Genomic DNA, 22,480 nt, shown 5'->3' on the forward strand with positions numbered 1-22,480 from the left:
TGGCCTGTCTTAGTTCAATATTTGCAATATAACAAAATGGTACTGGTACAAAAATGGATAGATAGACCAGTGGAACAGAACAGAGGCCTCAGAAACAATACCACACATCTATAATCATCTGATCTTCAATAAACCTGACAAAAACAAGCAGTGGAGAAAGGATTCCCTACTTAATAAATGATGCTGGGAAAACTGGTTAGCCATATGAGGAAATCAGAAACTGAACCTCTTCCTTACACCTTATACAAAAATTAACACAAGATGGATTAAAGATTTAAATGTAAAACCTAAAACCATAAAAACCCTAGAAGAAAACCTAGACAATACAATTCAGGACATAGGCATGGGCACAGACTTCATGACTAAAACACCAAAAGCAATGGCAACAAAAGCCACAATTGACAATTGACAAATGAGAGCTAATTAAACTAAAGAGCTTCTGCTCAGCAAGGGAAACTATCATCGTAGTGAACAGCAGCTTACATAATGGGAGAAAATTTTTGCAATCTATCCATCTGACAAAAGGCTAATATCCAGAATCTACAAAAAAACTTAAACAAATTTACAAGAAATAAACAACCCCATCATAAAGTGGGCAAAGTATATGAACAGACACTTCACAAAAGAAGACATTTTTGCAGCCAACAAACATGTGAAAAAAAGCTCATCATCACTGGTCATTAGAGAAACGCAAATAAAACCACAATGAGATACCATCTCACCCAGCAATCCCAATACTGGGTATATACCCAAAGGATTATAAATCATTCTTCTATAAAGATACATGGTCAGGTATGTTTATTGCAGCACTATTTACAATAGCAAACAATTGCAACCAACTTAAATGCCAATGAATGATAGACTGGATAAAGAAAATGTGGCAAATGTGCACCATGGAATACTACGCAGCCATAAAAAGGATCAGCTCATGTCCTTTGCAGGGACATTGATGAAGTTGGAAACCATCCTCAGCAAACTAACACAGGAACAGAAAACCAAATACCTCATGTTCTCACTAATAAGTGGAGTTGAACAATGAGAACACACGGACACAGAGAGGGGAACATCACACACCGGGCTCTGTCAGGGGGTTGGGGGCAAGGGAAGGGAGAGCATTAGGACAAATACCTAATGCATGTGGGGCTTAAACCTAGATGATGGGTTGATAGGTGCAGCAAACAGCCATGGCACATGTATCCCTATGTAACAAACCCGCACGTTCAGCACATGTATCCCAGAATTTAAAGTATAATAAAATAAAACAAAATAAAATAAAAATACCATTTTTTAATCATTAATACAATCTTGCCTTTGTAAAATGGGGTAATAATGCTCATCTCATAGAAACATGTGTGTATTAAAAATGATGCTACATATGAATTACAATACATGTTAGTCACACACAAAAAGGATTACCTTGAGGGTACTGATTAATCGCTCAACTGTAAGAGTTTGAATAAGTAGAGATTCAAATGTGGATCTTCTATATATTGACTGTAGGACCCTGAAAATGAATTTGAGATTGTCTGACCTCAGTTTTTTTATTTGCAAAACAAGGCAAAGAAACATGCTGAGTGTATTGATGTGAGGATAAATTTCAATGTCTACCGGTTGTCTGGGCCATTTCATGGCACATTGCAGGCCATCCATAAGTGACAACTAGAGTAATCATCATCAAATATGTGTATATATATCTCCTTTCCCAGTTCTCAAAAGTCTATGTCCCAGTGTTCACTGTGTATTTTGACATAAAGCTTATCCTGGAATTGCATGAACATGAAGTGGTAATTGATCATGGAGAGGGGTTTTCTGGAAAAGGTATTTTCCAAGTATCCAAAAAAAGCTAGGAAGGAGTTGGTAGGGGTGTGTGTGAGTGTGTGTGTGTGTGTGTGTGCGCCTGCCTTTGTATGGGTAATGAGGCAGAAAGGGAGTGGAAAACAAACACTTGAAGAACTCCTAAAACTGACCTTGGCCCATCTGTGTGGCTGTTGAAAATCAGCTCCCTCTTTCTTGCCTAGGACCTCCCTCCTTGTTTTTGTTTCTCTTCCTGTTAGGATCATTTTTAGCAACGGAAAGACATGTAAGGAGATCTGGCTCTTCTTGCTCGTGACCTTATGGAATTGTGGGGTAGTGAAGAGGAACACTGGGGAAGCATGTTCAAGGGGAAGCCCACTGTCTGGTGCAGGAGTTGAGAAGAACCAAGGGTGGATGACTCTACTCTGCATCACTGACCTTAACAGTCAGCCATCTTCACAGATAACACTGGAAAATTTCAGTGGTGACCTGATCTTTCATTATAGATGGTTGATGTCAGTCCTGATGTAGAGGAGGGATTATTTGGAGGAGAGAGCCAAGATTGCTGCTGTGTACCTGTGCTGTGTTTATATAGGCATAACAGTGCATACAGTGTGGGTATACAATGTCACTTAATCCTTTTGCTTCAACTTTGTTTCTTTGTTTTCAAATCAAAAATCATGAACACAAGATTTGAGTTCATTTTCAGAAAGAGTTAAAGAACTATGCTTTCTCCATAGCATAAATGTGGTTTATCTCTTCCGGAACACTTCACCAGAGAACATTTAAGAATATACTTCATTTAAGAATACTTCTCAACAAAATACTAGCTAACATAATTCAACAGCATATCAAAAAGATAATCCACCATGATTAAGTGGGTATCATACCAGTGATGCAAGGATGGTTTAACATATGCAAGTCAATAAATGTGATACACCATATAAACAGAATTAAAAGCAAAAATCACATGATTATCTTACTAGATGCTGAAAAGGCATTTGACAAAAACCAGCATCGCTTTATGATTAAAAGCCTCAGTGAAACTGGCATACAAGGGACATAACTCAATGTAATAAAAGCCATCAATGACAAGCCCACAGTCAACATAATACTGAGTGGGAAAAAGTTGAAAGCATTGCCCCTGAAAACAGAAACAAGACAAGGACCCCCACTCTCACCACCCCTCTTCAACATAGTACTGGAAGTTCTAGTTAGAGCAATAAGACCAGAGAAAAAAATCAAGGGCATCCAAATCAGTAAAGAGGAAGTCAAACTGTCACTGTTTGCCGGCAATATGATCCTTTACCTTGAAAACCCTAAAGACTCCCCAGAAAGCTCCCAGAACTGATAAAAGATTTCAGTAAAGTTTCCAGATACAAGATAAATGTACACAAACCAGTAGCTCTCCTATACACCAACAGCGACCAAGCAGAGAATCAAATCAAGAACCTAACCCCTTTTACAATAGCTGCAAAAATAAAATAAAATACTTAAGCATATACCTAACCAAGAAGTCAAAAGGCCTCTGCAAGGAAAACTACAAAACACTGCTGAAACAAATATAGATGAGGCAAACAAATGGAAATACATCCCATGCTCTGGGATGGGTACAACGAATATGGTGAAAATGACCGTACTGCCAAAAGCAATCTACAAATGTAATGCAAGTCCCATCAAAATACTACCATCATTCTTCACATAATTAGAAAAAAAAACAATTCTAAAATTCATATCAAACCAAACCGTAAAAGAACCCACATAGCCAAAGCAGACTAGGCAAAAAGAAGAAATCTGGACACATCACACTACCCAATTTGAAACTATACTATAAGGCCATAATCACCAAAACAGCATGATACTGGTATAAAAATAGGCACAAGGACAAATGGAACAGAATAGATAACCCAGAAATAAACCCAAATACTTACAACCAATTAATCTTTGACAAAGCAAACAAAAACCTAAAATAGGGAAAGGACCCTCTTTTCAACAAATGGTATTGGGATAATTGGCTAGCTACATGTAGGGGAATGAACCTGGATCCTCATCTCTTACCTTATACAAAAACCAATGCAAGATGGATGAAGGACTTAAATCTAAGACCTGAAACTGTAAAAATTCTAGACGATAACACTGAAAAAAACACTTCTAGACATTGGCTTATGCAAGGATTTCATGACCAAGAATCCAAACGCAAATGCAATAAAAACCAAGATAAATTGTTCAAACTTAATTAAACTAAAGTGCTTTTGCACAGCAAAAGGAACAGTCAGCAGAGTAAACAGACAACTCACAGAGTAGGAGAAAATCTTCACAATCTATACATCTAAGGAATGACTAATATCTAGAAGCTACAACAAACTCAAACAAATCAGTAAGAAAAAACAAACAATCCCATCAAAAAGTGGGTAAGGACATGAATAGGCAATTCTCAAAAGAAGATATACAAATGGCCAACAAACTTATGAAAAAAATGCTCAACATTACTAATGATCAAGGAAATGCAAATCAAAACCACAATGCAATACCAACTCACTCCTGCAAGAATGGCCATAATCAAAAAAATTAAAAAACAGTAGATGTTGGCATGGATGCGGTGATCAGGAAACATTTCTACAGTGCTGGTGGGAACGTAAACTAGTACAGCCACTAAGGACAACAGTGTGGAGCTTCCTTAAAGAACTGAAAGTAGAATTACCATTTGATCCAGCAATCTCACTACTGGGTATCTATCCAGAGGAAAAGAAGTCACTATATGAAAAAGATGCTTGCACATGCGTGCATGTTTATATCAGCACAATTCACAATTGCAAAATTGTGGAACCAATGCAAATGTCCATCAATCAATGAGTGGATAAAGAAACTGTGGTGTGTGTATGTGTGTATATATATATATATATATATATACACACACACACATACACACACACACACACAGACACACACACACACCACATGTATATACCATCATGTATATATACCATCATATATATATATATGATGGAATACTACTGAGCCATAAAAAGGAGTGAATTAACAGCATTTGCAGCAACCTGATGAGATTGAAGACTATTATTCTAAGTGAAGTAGCTCAGGAATGGAAAACCAAACTTCATATGTTCTCACTGATATGTGGGACCTAAGCTATGAGGATGCAAACGCATGAGAATGATAAAACGGATTGTGGGTATTTGGGGGAAAGAGTGGGAAGTGGGTGAGAGATAAAAGACTACAAACATGGTGCAATGTATATTGCTCAGGTGATGGATGCACCAAAATCTCACAAATCACCACTAAAGAACTTATTCGCGTAACCAAATACCATCGGTACCCCAATAACTGATGGAAAAATAAATAAATAAAGATAATTTGATATCTTCCATTCTAATTTGGGTGCCCTTTATGTCTTTCTTTTGTCTGATTGCTCTAGCTAGGACCTACAGTACTATCTAGAGTAACAATGATGACAGTGGGCATCTTTACTGTGTTTCAGATCTCAGAGAAAAGGCTTTCAGTTTTTCTCCATTCAATATGATACTAGTTGTGTGTCTGTTGTATAAGGATTTTATGTTGAAGTATATTCCTTCTATCCCCAGTTTTTTGAGGGTTTTCTTCATGGAGGGATGTTAAATTGTATCAAATGCTTTTTCAGCATCAATTGAAATGATTATATTGTTTTTAATGCTTCATTCTGTGAATATAATGTATCACATTGATTGATTTGAGTGTGTAGAACCATCTTTACACCCCAGGGATAAATCCTACCTGGTCATGATGAATGATCTTTATAATGTATTGTTGAATTCACCTTGCTAGTATTTTGTAGAGGATTTTTGCATCAATATTCATCAGAGATATTGAGCTACAGTTTTCTTTTTTTGTGTGTCTTTGTCTGATTTTGGTATCAGAGTAATACCAGTCTCAAAGAATGACTTTGGAAGTCTTCCCATCTCCTCTGTTTCTTGGAATGTTTTGAGTAGGATTGGTATTCATTCTTCTTTAAGTATTTGGTAGAATTCAGCAGTGAAGCTGTCAGGTCCCAGGTCTTTCTTTAGCGGAAAACTTTTTATTACGGCTTCCATCTTGTTACCTGTTATTGGTCTGTTCACGCTTTTTTATTTCTTCATGATCCAGTCTTGGTATGTTCTATATATCTAGGAATTTGTTTATTTCTTCTAGATTTCATAATTTATTGTCATATAGTTGCTCATATAAGCCACTAATGATCCTTCGAGTTTCTTTGGTATCAGTTGTGATGTCTCCTTTTTCATTTCTGATTTCATTCACTTGGATTTTCTTACTTTTTTTCCTACTTAGTCTGGCTAATGGTTCATCAATTTGTTTAACTTCCCCCACACCAAAAAAAAAAAAAAAAAAAAAAAAAAAAAAACAACAACTTTTTGCTTCATTGATCATTTATTTTAAAAATAACTTATCCAAAGTCTGTGTTTATGCATCAAGGTTTACGTTTTATGTCTTGTACCAATGTCATTGTTGACAACTTATATTTCCACTGTGAGAATCCCAATCGTCTGTTTCTCTTAGTATTTTCCTTTGGGTCCATCAGTTTTCCTTTTGTATTGTTTTTCATTTCAATTTCATTTCTTTCTACTCTGATCTTTATTATTTCTTTCCTCCTACTAATTCTGGGTTTGGTTTGTTCTTGCTTTTCTAGTTCTTTAAAATGTATCATTAGATTGTTTATTTGAAGTTTTTCCTCTTTTTAATGTAGGAACTTGTAACTATAAACTTCCGTCTTAGTACTGGTTTGCTGTAGACCCCAGGTTTTCATATGCTGTGTTTCCATTATCAGTTGTTTCAAGAAATTTTTCAATTTCCTTTTTAATCTCTTCATGGACTCACTAGTCATTCAGAAGCATACTGTTTAATTTCCATGTATGGCAATAGTTTCCAAAATTCCCCTTGTTATTGATTTCTAGTTTTATTCTATTGCAGCCAAAAAAGATGCTTGATATTCTTTCAAATTATGTGACTGTTTTAAGAACTATTTTGTGACCTAACATATAGTTTATCCTTGAGAATGATCTGTGTGCTAAAGAAAAGAATGTGTATTCTGTAGCTCTTGAATAAAATGTTCTATAAATATCTATTAGATCCATTTGTTTTACAGTGCAGATTCAGTTTGATGTATCTTTATTGATTTTCTGTCTGGAATTCTCTCCAATATTGAAAATGAGGAGTTGAAATCTCCTCCTATTATTTTATTGGGGCCTATTTCCCTCTTTAACTCTAATATTTTCTTTGTATATCTGGATACCTTAGTGTTGGGTGAATATATATTTAAAATTGTTACATCCTCTTGCTGAATGACCCTGTTATCATTATATAATGACCTTGTCTCTTATAGTTTTTGTGTTGAAATCTGTTTTTTCTGATATAAGTATAGCAATACTGCTCTTTTTTGGTTTTCATTGGCTTGGAATATCTTTTTCCATCTTTCTATTTTCAGTCTATGTGTCTTTATAGGTGAAATATGTTTCTTTTAGTCCACAGATCATTGGGTTATTTTTAATCCATTTAGCCACTCTACAAAGTTTGTTTTCAATATTATCGTTGATAAGTAAGGACTTACTCCTGTCATTTTGTTATTTGCTTTTGTTTGTTTTTTAGTCTTTTCTTCCTTCTTTCTTTTTTTTCCTTGTCTTCATTTTAATGAAGGTTATTTTCCCTGACCATATAAGTTAGCTTCATGTTTTTAACTTTTGTGTCTCCATTGTATTTTTTTATGGGCGGGGGGTTGAGGTTACCATAGCACTTGAAAATACTATCTTATAATTCATTATTTTAAGCTGACAACAACTTAACACTGTGTGCATTAAAAAAAAAAAAAAAAAAAAAAAAAGAGAGAATTAAGAAAGACCATACACCTTAAGTTCACTTGCCCACGTTTAAAATCCCTTTTGGTTGCTTTTAAGATTGTCTTTTGGGGAAAATATAGCTATTATATTTTTCGTACTTCTTTTATTCACATTTATGAGCAATGATTGCACATTTTAAAATTTAGTTGAAGTTGTCCCACCACTTATTTGTTCTTTGGTCATTTTATTTCAGTCTTTTTTTCCCCCTGGGTTTAATTTAGAATAGTTTCTTCTCTTATGTTTTCAATCACTTATTTTTTTTTGTAGTTTCTAATCCACAATTTGATCCAGTGTGCTTTTCATTTCAGATCTTGCATTTTTTTCTCTAGGTTTTCAATCTGTGTTTTTTTATATATATATATATCCCCTTTTGATGAGTAGTATGGCCAGTCTTCCCTCTGCTTTCTTGAACACATGGAATCTAGATATTCAGTTACAACTATCTTATTTTCCTTGTCATGAATTCAATCATTGTTTAATTTTTAAACCTAATTCTATATATTACTTTTTTCCTCGTATCTTCCCTTTTGCTTGCATGTCTGATAATTCTTGTTTGGATAGAAACCATTGTGATTTTATGTTAAGATTTAGAGGGAGATGGGGTGGGAAGCTGGTCTTCCCCTGGAATAGATCATAATTTGTATGATCTTATAAATACTTTTGTGTGTTCTTCCAAAATGTAGTTAAGTTACTGGAAAACAGTTTTATCCTTTTGAGGTTTGTACTTAACTTTATTAGAGCACACCAGAGCAGCTGTTAGCCTATGGATTATTTTTTTCCGTTTTACTGAGGAAATATGCTTTGAACACTCTACCTGATATCCAATGAATTAGAGCTATTTCTCTCTGGAGGATGGTTACAGAAACTCTTACTAGCACTATGTAAGCCCTTATGTTGTTCCCTGTGCTCTTTTCTTTTTCTTTGGGAGAGAGGGTGCATCAGTTTTATTTATTTATTTTTTAATGTTACAGATTTATTTATTCTTTTTTATTTTTCCATAAGTTATCGGGGTACAGGTAGTATGGCGCCAAGGGGAATTCATCTGGGGGTGCTTGGAGGAGAGTCCAGCCACGGGCCAGCCCTATTCCAGGGGAAGACCACCTTCCCACCCCATTTCCCTCTAAATCTTAATCCATCTCTCTGAGAGCTACCTCCACCACACAATGAAACTTAGCACTCATCCTCCAAACCCACATGGGATCTCATTTCTCTGGTAACTAGGGCAAGAACCCAGGATACAGAAAGCCCTATGTTCTTGCAATAAGGCAGAGGGTCTAGCTGAGCTGATTAACACAAGCCATCTGCAGAGAGCAAAGCTGAAAAAGCACACTGTAACACCGCCCACTTGGGCTTCAGGAGTCACAGACAGCCCTACATGCTGCCATTGGGCCAGAGTCCAAAAAGCACTCTCCACAGCCTCATACCTGCCAATCTCCACGCTCCCTTGAGCAGCAAAGCACCAAGGAAGTGAGCCACACCACTGTCACACATCCTGAGGGGGGATAAGGAAAAACCCATTTCATTATTATTGAGGGACTGTGAAGCTAAGGCTTTTCTACCCAGATCTGGAATAGCATTGAAGAACAATGGAAAGGAGAACATAGATATCAGGATAGCATGAGGTGGAAGAAGGGAGGCCATGTCTCTCAGAGCCAGAGCCTAGGAGGATTGTGCAGTTGAGACTCCCCAGAAATAGAGCTTGGGAGCAGACTCTGGAGTCAGATCTTCTATTTACTCCAGCTGTGTCACTTATTTGCCTTGTAACATTGAACACGTTAATAAACATCTCTATTCCTCTGTGACCTTATCTGTTAAATGAAGATGAATTATAATTGTACCAAATTCATTGTATTGTTATAAGAACTAAATTAATGTTTTCATATGATTAAAATAGTGTCTGCCATACAATAAAAACTTCATCATTATATAATTATGAAAATCATTTGAAACTATGCATACTTTTCCATTTTTAATATCCACCATAATTTATTTACAACCTCCAGGAAGATTTTTGTTTCAAATCTATTACAAACAATCATAAAATAAGCATTCATATATAGAGTAATTAATATATACATTCAGTGATATCCATTAATACTCAAGAAGTGAAACTGTTTGAAGGATGGAGGTGTTTACACACATTTCTATGAATATAGTCCCATTGGCTTTATAAGAGAATAAACAAATTCACATGCTCCTTTATGCCACATTCATTCATTCATTCACTAAGTAGTCATTAATTTATCTAGTATTTATTTAGCCAATATCTTCTAAACAGTGTTTCAGGCGGCTGGTATTCGTTAGTGAGCCAAGAAAGTTCTCTGCTCATATGAAACATGTATTTTAGGGATGAAATATAAACAATAAAAATAAGTGCAGAGATTTAGCAAAGTCGTTAGCACCTTCTACTTTCCAGTTAGATTGTCATTTTTCAACTGTTGGCTCTGACACTTAAAAAGCTGTGTGACCTTGAACAAGATACTTAACAGATCATCAGTGCAGTTGTTTGGTTGTTCAAATGGGTATAATAATAGTATGGTAGGCTAAATAATGTCTTGACATAAAGAGATTAAGCTGGTGGGTTTCATGTAATCACAAGGGTCTTTATATAAGTGTTAAATATAGTGAATTCCAAGTTTCTCTTCAAGGAATCAGTATGTCAGTATGTTCAGCTATCTTATTCTTTGATTTTCCGTTTTAAAGTTTAACTTCCTGATTCTCTTTGCCCCCTTGCTCCCAGTTTCAGTAAACAACTTTCTTACCAGTCCTAATCAGCAGTTCACATCTGTTCCCCTTGTCACCTGCTTTGACCCGAGTCACCCCTGGTTACCTGCTCCATCCTGACTCATCCTGAACCACCAGTTCTGTAACCGCCCTTCCCCCTAAACTACTTATCCCACCACTTCAGCTCATACTGCTGCTCTTTTTCTAAAATAGCCAATCAGAATTAGTTTAGACTGTGCAGTCCAACCCTAGCTAATAGGGGAATGACACAGCAGTAGAGGTTACCTGATCAGGAATAAGAACCTCCTCCCCTCCTCTGTCCAGGTGTGCTCTCGCCATTGTTCCACCTGCAAGGAGCACTCCTTCTGCAGAAGATAAAAATTGTCTTGCTGAGAAAATTAAATTTATATTCAAGTTCTATTTCTTTGCAGGACCAGGGAACAAGTATTTTGCATTTCTAACAATTTGGTGGCCCATACAGGGACCTATTCTCCTCTGGGGGTGGTCTCCAGTCCTCTCTCATAAGGAGGCGCCCTGCTGCCTCATTGTGGTGACCTCAGGGATGAGGAACTGAAACTCTGCTGTGTTGAATAAACCCGAACTCTCAGCAATGCAGAAAGAAACCGGCTGGTGACCTGGAGTAAAGGATCTTCACGTACTCCGTGGACCAGACAACTTCGTGCACAAGCCAAGGAAGGAAACACTGGAGGAACTGGTAAAGTATTTCCTTGGTGGTCAGGACTAAGGAAAGAAAAAACGCAGGGGCAATGAAGCAGTCCTTGGTTGGGCCATACCAAGGAAAGAGAAGCTACAGGGGTGGTAAGGCATTCCTTAGTTGGGACTAAGGAAAGAAAAGCCATGGGGGGCGGTGAAGTATTCCTTAGTCAGGATATCTTGGGGATTAAAAAGAGGTGAGACATTTCTAGTAAGGGAAATTGAGCCTCACCCCAAAAGGCAAGGTATTTCCGTAAGGGAATTGAGCCTCATCCCAAAATGTGAAACATTTCTGGTAAGGGAAATTGAGCCTCACCCCCAAAACGGAAAATACCCCAAGTAAGGTGAAGGATAAAGCTAACAACAATAATATTCCCCTGATAATGCCCTAGGCCTAGTGTTAAAATATTAGAAGGATAAAAAGAAAGGAGAGAGAGAGAGTAGTAAAGTGAAAGCAATGTGCCCTATTCCTTTAAAAGCCAGGGTAAATTCAAAACCTGTAAGTGATCATTGAAGGCCTTCTCCGTGACCCTATAACACTCCAATACTGCCTGTAAAGAAGCCAGATGCGTCACACCAGTGCAAGACCTTAGAGCTATTAATCAGATAGTCCAAATTACCCACTCTGTTGTTACGATAATAGATTCTTAAAATGCCTTCTGGGCTTGTCCATTGGCAGAGGAGAGCCAGGACCTATTTGCCTTTGAGTGAGAAGACCCTCGCTCCAGTTGAAAATAGCCAATACCCACAGACAATCTTACCCCAAGGGTTTACAGAGTCTCCAAATTTATTTAGTCAAATATTAGAACAAGTCATTTAATTACCAAAGGTAAACAGCACATTGAGCTTGAACAGATTGAAGGCATCATATCCATGCCTCCGCCAGAGACTAAACAAGCACTTAGAAAATTTTAAGATTAGTTGGAAACTGTCATCTGTGGATACACTCTTATGCCCTAAAAACAAAACCCTTATAAAAAAACCTCACACAAGATGGGCCGAACACCCTCATTTGCCAATTACCAGAAATCCGACAGGTGGAAAAGTCAAAACATCTGTTAGTAACTGCCCCTGTCCTAGCTTTACCCTCCTGAAGCAGCCATTCCATCTTGTTTTCAGTGTAAACAAGGGCGTAGCCTTAGAAATACCCCAAAGCAGTGACAACCCCTAGCCTTCCTATCAAAAATTCTTAACCTAGTAACCCACGGATGGTCCAAATGCTTTCAGTCTTTAGTAGCAACTGCTTTGCTAACAGAAGAAAGTAGAAAAATAACTTTTAGAGGAAACCTCATTGTGAGCACATCTTACCAATTCAGAACTATCCTAAGTCAAAAAAAGCAAAAAGGTAGCTTACTGACTCAAGAATCTTGAAGTATGATGCTATTCTGTTAGAAAAGTATGATTTCACATTAGCCACTGATAATTAACTTAACACAGCAGGTTTCCTAACAGGGGATCTAAGTCTTAATTAATTACCTTACAAAGGCCCAACCAGACCTAAGAGGAACTCCCTTCAGGATGGGACGACACTTATTTATAGGTGGTGCCAGCTGGGTGATTGAGGGAAGAAGACAGAATGGGTATTCAGTAATTGACTGGGAAACTCTTGTAGAAATAGAGTTAGGAAAATTGCATAATAATTGGTCTGCTCAAACGTGTGAGTTGTTTGCACTCAGCCAAGCCTTAAGGTACTCACAGAACCAGGGAAGAACCATCTACACCAGTTCTAAGTATGCCTTTGAAGTGGCTTATACATTTGGAAAAAAAATTTAGACCGAACGAAGTGTTATTAATAGCAAAGGATAATTAAAATCCCAAACTTACAAGGTTTTCAACAAAAATAAAGTTAGCCAAAAATTAACAGTGTAACATGTATTATCCTAACTTTCAATCTTGTGGCCTTAGGCAATCTAGTCCATGGACATGAAGGAAGTTCACTTTGCAAAAGAACAGTTATCATCTTTGACAAAAAAAAAGTGCGGGGAAGGGAGAATTTGTGTAAAAGAAATGTTATGTGGTAAATTCTTGTCCTAAAATAGATTAACTGGTTCTTTAAAGAAAGGGATGTTTACAAGTCAGAAAGTTGAGCCACGTCGAAGACTGTCTGTGAAAGTCATGAAAAATGCTATAAAAGGGAATTTATGCAAGAATTGTTGTATAAATTAAAAGTAATTAGGCCTCCTGAATGTAAAACTATTGAAGAAATAGTTTACGTGCTAGGCGTGTAAGGAAAGTAAAATATACTTTTGGTAAAAGGATTATGAGGAGGCATAAAAATGTGAATTTTACCTACATTAAAAGATTTAAAAAATTGTTTTGAAGGTTTAAGCAAACTTTGAAATGTTAATTATAAAGAAAATTCTGTGGTAAACACTGGCTAAAGTTAAAGGGGTATCATCCAGTTTTTCTGTGAACTGGACATAAAAAGCATAACAGTTTTTTGTTTTTTTTTTTTTTTTTAAGCACTAACCTGCTCTTTAACAAAAATTATAAAGGGTTAAAAAGAGTCTATAAAAATCTTAACTTATAGTCAGACATTAAAATTGGATAAATAATGTTTACCAGGTTTTACAAAAATTGAGTTTAACATTAATAGTACACTAATATAAAAGTAAAATTTAGCTTATCTGCTGTAAAATCATACAGAAAGCATTGTCAAATATAAAATGACATTTGGCTTTCTTTGTCTAAAAACTAATAAAAATAGGTGCTAAAAAAATTCAGAAGGAAAAAGGAGAGTGCTAAACCAGAGAAAATTGTTATCCAAACATCTTATGAGGGGAAATATTGTTCCAACTGCATCAAGAGGACCCACTGGGGACCCCAAGGCATGTGTGATGTAGTTCTGAGAGCTTATAGCGGTATAGAAATTTATACCCTGGCCAAACAAGTTACAGATAGTTGCTTAGCATGTAAGAAAACTAATAAACAAGCTATAAAAACATTACCCCTCAGGGGAAGGAATCCAGGCTTAACGCCATTCCAGAATATCCAGATTGCTTGCATAGACATGCCTCCAATTGGTTGTCTAAAGTATTTATTAGTAATAGTAGATCACCTTACTCATTGGGTAGAAGCTATTTTCTTTTCAAGTACAATTGTTAATAGTGTAGTCAAGGCATTAGCTGAAACTATTATAACCAAGTTTAGATTAATAGAAAACATTGATTCAGATAATAGGACTCATTTCACTGTACATGTCATTAAGAAATGAGCCCAGGTACTGGATATAACATGTGAATATCATACTCTCTGACACCTACCTTCATCAAGTAAGGTAAGAAGGCCTATTACACTGTTGAGAGTCTGAATTGCTCCCTGAAAAGACATAGGCCTATCCCCTTATGAGATGCTTTATGGATTGCCTTATCTACATTCAACTACTGATCTCCCTACATTTGAAACAAAAGATCAGTTTCTCAGAAATTATATACTTGGTTTTTCTTCCACTTTCCCTTCCCTCAGAACAAAAGGTCTTTTAGCACATGTGCCACCCCTAGAGTTTCCAGCACACCAATGTCAGCCTGGGGACCACGTCATTGTCAAAAGTTGGAGAAAATCAAAAGTTTGAACTGGCCTTCGAAGGACCTTACCTAGTGCTCCTAACTACTGAAACCGCAGTGTGGACATCAGAAAAAGGATGGACCCATCACACCCTAGTCAAGAAAGTGCCGCCGCCCCTTCCAGAGTCATGGGCCATAGTCTGAGGGGAAAACTCTACCGAACTAAAGCTAAGAAAAATTCAACTCCTTTCATCTATTCTGTTACTCCTTCTTCTTTCCTTGCTCTATTGCTGACCACCTAGTTATTGATGTACCAAGTCAATTTTACCTCAAACTATTACTTTTGATGATTGCCTTGTTACACCCTGTGGAGACTTGCCAAGTTAGAGGGAACTCTCCACTTCAGAAAAGTACTTTATCCTTCCTAGCTCTCCTCAGACTAAAAATCTGTTAACAAGGATAAGGCAGTTTGAGAAGAGTGTGATGGAGATTCCAGTATTAACTGGAAATCTTGTCCTCCTAGATCAGAGTTTCTCTGCCAAAGTTGGTTCAATGCTCTATAAAATACTAAAGAGCAAGGATGGACCACCCCAACCAGTACTTGCAATTTCTTAAAACCGTATATTCATTTTACTAAAGGAGTTATCCCTCCCCACTGTCAGCTAAACCAATGTAATCCAGTACAGATTAGCATCTCTGCTCCCCAGAGTTCTTCCCCTTCATTAAGCCATTTCTATGGTATAGGAGCAGAAGTCTCAGGATCCTTTGAAATGTGCTTCATTGCCTCCTCACTTCCTGCACCCTTTTCTCCCTCTCCTAAGTTCTCCCCTAACCAAACTTTCTCTTGTTATATACCCGATGATAAAACCAAAGTAGTTGTTGTAGAGGTTAACTATTTAAAACAAACTGTAGCAATTGAAACAGGGTATCAGGATGCAAATGCTTGGCTGGAATGGATAAAATATTCTGTTTGCACACTAAACAAAAGTGACTGAAACGCTTGTGCGATAGGCAGGCCAGAGACCCAGATTGTTCCCTTTCTGCCTGGGTGGTCCTCTCAGGGACTGGCATGAGCTGTATGGTAGCTCTCTTCCAGAACCCCACAACCTGGGGTGATGGGTCATGCAAGACTCTTTTACTGCTTTACCCTGAGGTGAAGAGCCCTGTGGGTCAGCCCTCTAGGGTCATCTGGCCTCCAGCCCCTGATATTAACTTCACCTCATGCCTTTCACAGCAGAGGGAAAAGTTAGCATTCCTTGAAGATTTAACAGTGTGTAGTGAAACCAAACCTCTTCAAGAGCTTACCAATCAGTCTGTCCTTGTTCATCCCTGAGCATAAGTGTGGTGGTATTATGGGGGACTGTTGCTGGGTACTGTGCCAAGTAATTAGAGCAGCTCTTGAGCTCTAGTCCAATTCACCATCCCTTTCACTCTAGCATTCCATCAACACAATTACAAAAAAAAGAGAAAATTGTAAAGGAAGAAGTACCCTATATGGGTCCTTTGACCCCCGTGTTTATATAAATGCTATTATAGCTCAATGAGGACTACCAGAAGAATTTAAAATCCATGATCAAATAACTTCAGGATTTCAGTCAATATTCTGGTGGGTGAAGATTAATAAAAATGCAGACTGGACAAATTACATCTATTATGGTCAACAGTGGTTTATTAACTACACTAGAGAGGCTGTTAAAGAAATAGCAGAGAAATTAGGGGCTACTAGCCAGATGGCTTGGGAAAATAGAATAGCCTTAGACATTATATCAGCAGAAAGAGGAGGAGTTTGCATCATGATTAAAACTCAATGTTGTACCTTCATCCCAAGTAATACTGCCCCTGATGGAAGTATAACAAATGCATTGCAAGATCTAACTGCTCTGTCCAATGAGTTAGCCAAAAACTCAGGGGTAAATGACCCCTTTAAAAGGTGGCTAGAAAAATCATTCAGTAAATGGAAAAAAAATCATAGCTTCAGTTCTTACTTCTCTCACGGCTGTAGTAGACGTATTCATTCTTGTTGGGTGTTGTGTCATACCATGCATCTGTGGGCTGATGCACAGACTCATACAGGCAGCACTTACTAAAACCTCCCTTAATTCTCCTCCACCTTATTCAGAGAAGCTTTTTCTTTTAGAGAATCATGCAGAACAACTCAGCCAAGACATGTTAAGAAAGTTTGAAGAGAAAGAATTGGAAAAATTCAAGATGAGGAATTGTTAAATATAGTGAATCCCAAGTTTCTCTTCAAAGAATCAGAATGTCAGTATGTTCAGCTCTCTTATTAATTCCCCATTTTAAAGTTTAACTTCCTGGTTCCCTTCACCCCCTTGCTTCTAATTTCAGTAGACAACTTTCCCTCCAGTCCTAATCAGTAGTTCACATCTGTTCCCCTGGTCACTTGCTTTGAAGTGAGTCACCCTGGTCACCTGCTCCATCCTGACTCACCTTGAGCCACCAGTTCTGTAACTGCCCTTCCTGCAAAACTACATGCCTCACCACTCTGGCTCATACTCCTGCTCTTTTTTAAAATAACCAGTCGAAATTAGTTTAGACTATGCGGTCCAACCCTAGAAAACAGTGGAATGACACAGCAGTAGAGGCTATCTCCATCAGGAATAAGAACCTCTTCCTCTCCTCTGTCCAGGTATGCTCTCACCCTTGTTCCATCTGCAAGGAGCACTCTATCTGCAGAAAGTAAAAATTGCCTTGCTGAGAAAATTAATTTTATGTTTGAGTGCTATTTATTTGTGGCACCAGGGAAAAAACATTTTGCATTTCTAACGTAAGGGAGATGTGAGAATAAGAGTCAGTAGTAGGAGTAGGAGATGTGACAACAGAAGCAAGTGTTTGGAGTGAAAGAAGGAAGAGTTCATGAGCCAAGGAATGCAGGCAGCCATTAGGAGCTAAAATAGGCAGGAAAACAGATTATTCACTACGGTCTCCAGAAGAAAACAGACTTAACAACTCCTTGATGTATCTCACCTAGGGGTGTTTGCCCACACCTCTACTAACACTACATTAATACATTTTCATTTCCCACTGAAGAAGGTTTAAAAGGTATAATGTGTAATTTCCATTTGGTTCTTTCCGTTGATGTAATACTCATATCCACTTTCTCTTCTATTATCTCTCTGAATCATTTGCCTATGTTTCTATCACCTTAGAGGTTTTGCTGGCATGTTACTTGATAGGAAAATAGTAAGTTTTAATACAAGATGTGTGATATGAGCCCAATATTATAAATAAACATTTAACCCTATATGTGTGTATGCATAAGTTATATATAATATATAAAATGGGTGAATACACATAAAGTACACATACATATATAGATGTACATGTACACCTGCACCCACATATTATCTTTAAAACATGTTCCAAAGTATAAGTAACTTCTTCTGGGAGATGAGCTGTGAGAAGCATAATGAGTTATGTTACTTCTTATTTCTTACATTTCAAGTAGAAGACAGGAAGAGTGATGAATATCATTTAACATAAGATACTTAGTTGTCTATGCTTTGGAGATGACATGAGGCTAATTATATTAGGGCCGTAGCATAAAATTATCATCCCACTTATGTTAAAAGTAAAATAATATAGGAGAAGTTGAGAAAGATAAAATCCTGATAATTCTTCTTAGAAATTTTGTACAGTCAAGCATAGTGGCTCATGCCTGTAATCCCAGCACTTTGCAAGGCTAGGGTGAGTGGATCACTTGAGGTCAGGAGTTCAAGACTAGTCTGACCAACATGGTAAAACCCAGTCTCTACTGAAAATACAAAAATTATCCTGGTGTGGTGGTGGGCACCTGTAATCCAGCTACTTGGGAGGCTGAAGCAGGAAAATCATTTGAACCCTGAAGGTGGAGATTGCAGTGAGCCAAGATCACACCATTGCACTGGGCAACAAAAGTGAGACACCATCTCAAAAAAAAAAATATGAAAAAGAAAAAGAAGTTTGTTCATGTTTGAAGAGAGAAGCATGACAGAGCACATGAGCAGCAATATGAAAGCATATATTTATGCTTCTTTATATTGTTCTAAGTTGGAAACATGAAGTAATAAAAGTGATCTGATTCTTTATTTAGGGATAAAGTAATGACACTTTAAAACCAGACCAGGCACAGGAGCTCACAGCTATAATCTCAGCACTTTGGGAGGCCGAGGCAGGCAGATCATGAGGTCAGGAGTTCGAGACCATCCTGGCTAACACGGTGAAAACCTGTCTGTACTAAAAATACAAAAAATTAGCCAGGCGTGGTGGCGTGCACCTGTAATCCCAACTACTCAGAAGGCTGAGGCAGGAGAATCACTTGAACCTGGGAGGTGGAGGTTGCAGAGAGCTGAGATCGCACCACTGCACTCCAGCCTGGGTGACAGAGCAAGACTTTGTCTCAAAAAAAAAAAAAAAAAAAAAAAAAAAAAAAAAAAAAAAAGGAGCACCAATGTGGATATAAGAATTCTAACATTCAATATCCATTTCTCCCTTTGGCTAATCCTCTGAATATTTCCCTACGGGTTGGAACTGCTCCTGGACACAGTTTCTCACTTTCAAATCCAATCCTCAGGTAACTCTAACACTCAGCAAAATAGCTTCCCTACCCTCTTCCCCTTTGTCCTTTCTGTCCTCATCATTTTGAGACCCAGCATGGCCTCCTGGAACTCTGTTTTCTTTAATTACTCACCCACATTATGCATAAAAGAAGGAAGGTTTAATAAACTGACTCAGCAAATAATAATGTTTTTTTATTTAGAACATGCAAAGAAGAAATGCCTTTGAATTATAGTACACAAATCATCTTTCTCTATTTAACAATGATAACATATTAATAACTCAACATTAGATAAGTATCAGCATTATGTGACAGTCAATGCAACTGTTAGAGAGTATGGAGAATAGTAGATATATTTGCACAGTGAAACATAGGAAACTCTCCTTCGTGGAAGCTGAATGTTCACTAGATCTTGAGGCAAAGGAAAATGTGAGATGACAGGCCAGAAAAGGTATCACAGATAGTGAAAGGTGGATAACGCCCCAGAGGAAAGAGAGCTGCAGGGACAGCACAGCAGCAACCAGACCATCTGCTCTTCTTCAAACAGGAATGAAGCACAGCTGGTACTTGGGTGGCACAGAGGCAAATCCATTGACAACTGGAGTGGTGTCAAGGTCCTTTGGGTCAACAAGAGATTTCAGGTTAAAGTTCTGTAAAATGGAGGTCAGGAATAAAAACAGCTCCATGCGGGCCAGGGCTTCTCCCACACAAATCCGTTTTCCTGAAAATAGAAAACACAGAGAGCAGTTACTCCTCATGTGTAACTGTGACAGTGACAAACACTGTCTCTATAACAGGCACAAACAGAATATGCAATAACTGTTCAGTGAATCACAGGAAGGATGAGGAAATAGATGAGTGGATGGGTGCATGCATGAATGAATGGATGGATGGGTGGATGGATAAATGGATGATTGGATGGATGGATAGGCAACTGAAAAAATGAATGGACATGCTTACTCTTCCCATAATATCAAATCTTAACAGGCACCCTGTATTCAACAAATATTTATTGAGTACCAGCTACATGCCAAGCACTTTATTAAAATCTTTCTAAAGACTTTAAATGTCTTCATCAATCTTTCTTTAGAAACATACGTTCCTTGTCAAGTGGGTTGAACTGAGAAGGACTTAGAGGAGGAGGCTAACATACTGTATTTCCCTTTGTATTTCTGGCTCAATAAGCAGTCAAGATTTTTTTTCCCGTAGGTACTTCCAGGACCACATGTCTAAACATGTCACGTTCTCACTTTAAAACTTTCAATGGCAGGCCGGGCGCGGTGGCTCAAGCCTGTAATCCCAGCACTTTGGGAGACCGAGACGGGCGGATCACAAGGTCAGGAGATCGAGACCATCCCGGCTAACCCGGTGAAACCCCGTCTCTACTAAAAAAAAAAACAAAAAACTAACCAGGTGAGGTGGTGGGCACCTGTAGTCCCAGCTACTCGGGAGGCTGAGGCAGGAGAATGGCGTAAACCTGGGAGGCAGAGCTTGCAGTGAGCTGAGATCCAGCCACTGCATTCCAGCCTGGGCGACAGAGCGAGACTCCGTCTCAAAAAAACAATAAAAAAAACAAAACAAAAAAAAACAAAACAAAACAAAAAAACTTTCAATGGCTTCCCTGTCTGTCCTATAGAATAAAGTCCCAATGGATTGACCTGGACCCTCACATTCTGTTTCCAGTCTGATGATTCATATCACTCCTTACACTCTTCACATCCCCTACTCTCAACTCTAGGCATAGCCACTCATCATCAGCCTCTAGCACACTACGAGGTTTCAAATTTTATATCACGCTGCTCCTTTTGGCCAAGATGAACTTTTCTAATACTACAGTAAGGATATAGGTCAAATTTTGTCTCCTTTTATACCTGCTTTCTCATATCCTTGAGCAAGCAAATGTTGCTTTCTCTGGATTTCCTCAACACTATATTTATGCTTCCATTGAAAAATGTGCTATGATCTGAATATGGCTTCTCCCAATTTTGTATGTTGAAACATAATCCCCAATGCAACATTACTAAAGAGATGAGGCCTTGTAGGAAGTGAATAAGTCTGGAGGGCTCTGTCCTTGCTAAAATAATAACATCAAGAGATGTAAGGGAGCCATTTCTCCCCTTTTGCCTTTTTTGCCCTTCTGCCATATAAGGATACAGGGGGGGCATTATCTATAAGGAACAGGCCCTCAACAGGCACTGAACTTGCTGACACCTCGATTTTGGAACTCCCAGCCTTCAGAACTGTGAGAAATAATTTCAATTATTTATCAATTACCTAGTCTTGGATATTTTGTTACGGCAGAAGAAACAGACAGCATGTGTCACCTAGAATAATAATCACTTCTTTCCTTCCTCCCTTCCTCCCTTCCTCCCTCCCTCCCTCCCTCCCTCCCTCCCTCCCTCCCTTCCTTCCTTCCTTCCTCCCTCCCTCCCTCCCTCCCTCCCTTCCTTCCTTCCTTCCTTTGTGTGTGATACGGTTAGGCTCTCTGTCCTTACCCAAATCTCATGTCAAATTGTAATTCCCAATGTTGGGGAAGATACCTGGTGAGAGGTGATAGAATCATGGGGGATAATTTCCCCCTTGCTGTTCTCATGATAATGAGCGAGTTCTCATGAGATCTGGTTTTTTAAAGGCATGTAGCCTTTCCTCTTTGCTCTCTCTTTCCTGCTCTGCCATGGAAAGATGTGCTTGCTTCCGCTCTGCCTCCCACCGTAATTGCAAGTTTCCTGAGGTCTCCCAGCCATGCTTCCTGTACAGCCTGTGGCACTGTGAGTGAATTAAACCTCTTCTCTTCATAAACTACCCAGTCTCAGGTAGTTCTTTATAGCAATGTAAGAATGGACTAATGCATGTGCTAAATGTGAATGCTTGAAGGAAAGTTTCTTTTCTTGTTGTCTTGGTATCTACAGTGCCAGATATAAAGCAGACATCAAAGGTCACAGAATAAAGGAAGGAGATTCTATCACCAGACGCTCAGCACACACATTTCGGGTGTGGAGATCCAACATCCAAGATACATGGCCATGACTAGGGGAAGAGCGTGGTGCTCTGCATCACTGCAGAGTATCCTGCTACATTCCCAATGTCCCCCTCATCCCATCCACGGTTATTTGACAAAGGTTCTAATATCCTTTATTTAGAGCCAATGTCCTGCTCCTGTGGCTCATTATCTCCTTTAATAGCCCTGCCTTCTCCTCTTTTCATCCTCTCTGCCTCCTTTGAGGTAGCTCAAATGTCTTTACTGCTACTAAAATGTTACTTATGCCTCACTTTGGGGTATAAGAGAACAAGAAGCAGACAGCTTTTCC

The 22,480-nt window shown here is 38.2% G+C and overlaps 1 protein-coding gene and 1 pseudogene across 1 annotated transcript in view; one reads left to right on the plus strand and one right to left on the minus strand.

The window, feature by feature from the left end:
• Positions 1 to 36: 36 nt before the first annotated feature.
• LOC115900313 overlaps positions 37 to 22,480 on the plus strand; it is a 113,107-nt pseudogene continuing 90,663 nt past the window's right edge.
• LOC104665355 (cytochrome P450 2C9-like) overlaps positions 19,345 to 22,480 on the minus strand; it is a 51,549-nt gene continuing 48,413 nt past the window's right edge. Inside the window, 1 exon segment of the mRNA XM_030940959.1 lies at positions 19,345 to 19,893. Within this exon segment, the coding sequence (XP_030796819.1) occupies positions 19,712 to 19,893 (182 nt within the window). The 3' untranslated portion in view covers positions 19,345 to 19,711.

This window comes from Rhinopithecus roxellana, chromosome 11 (assembly GCF_007565055.1).
Source record: "Rhinopithecus roxellana isolate Shanxi Qingling chromosome 11, ASM756505v1, whole genome shotgun sequence".
NCBI lineage: Eukaryota > Metazoa > Chordata > Mammalia > Primates > Cercopithecidae > Rhinopithecus > Rhinopithecus roxellana.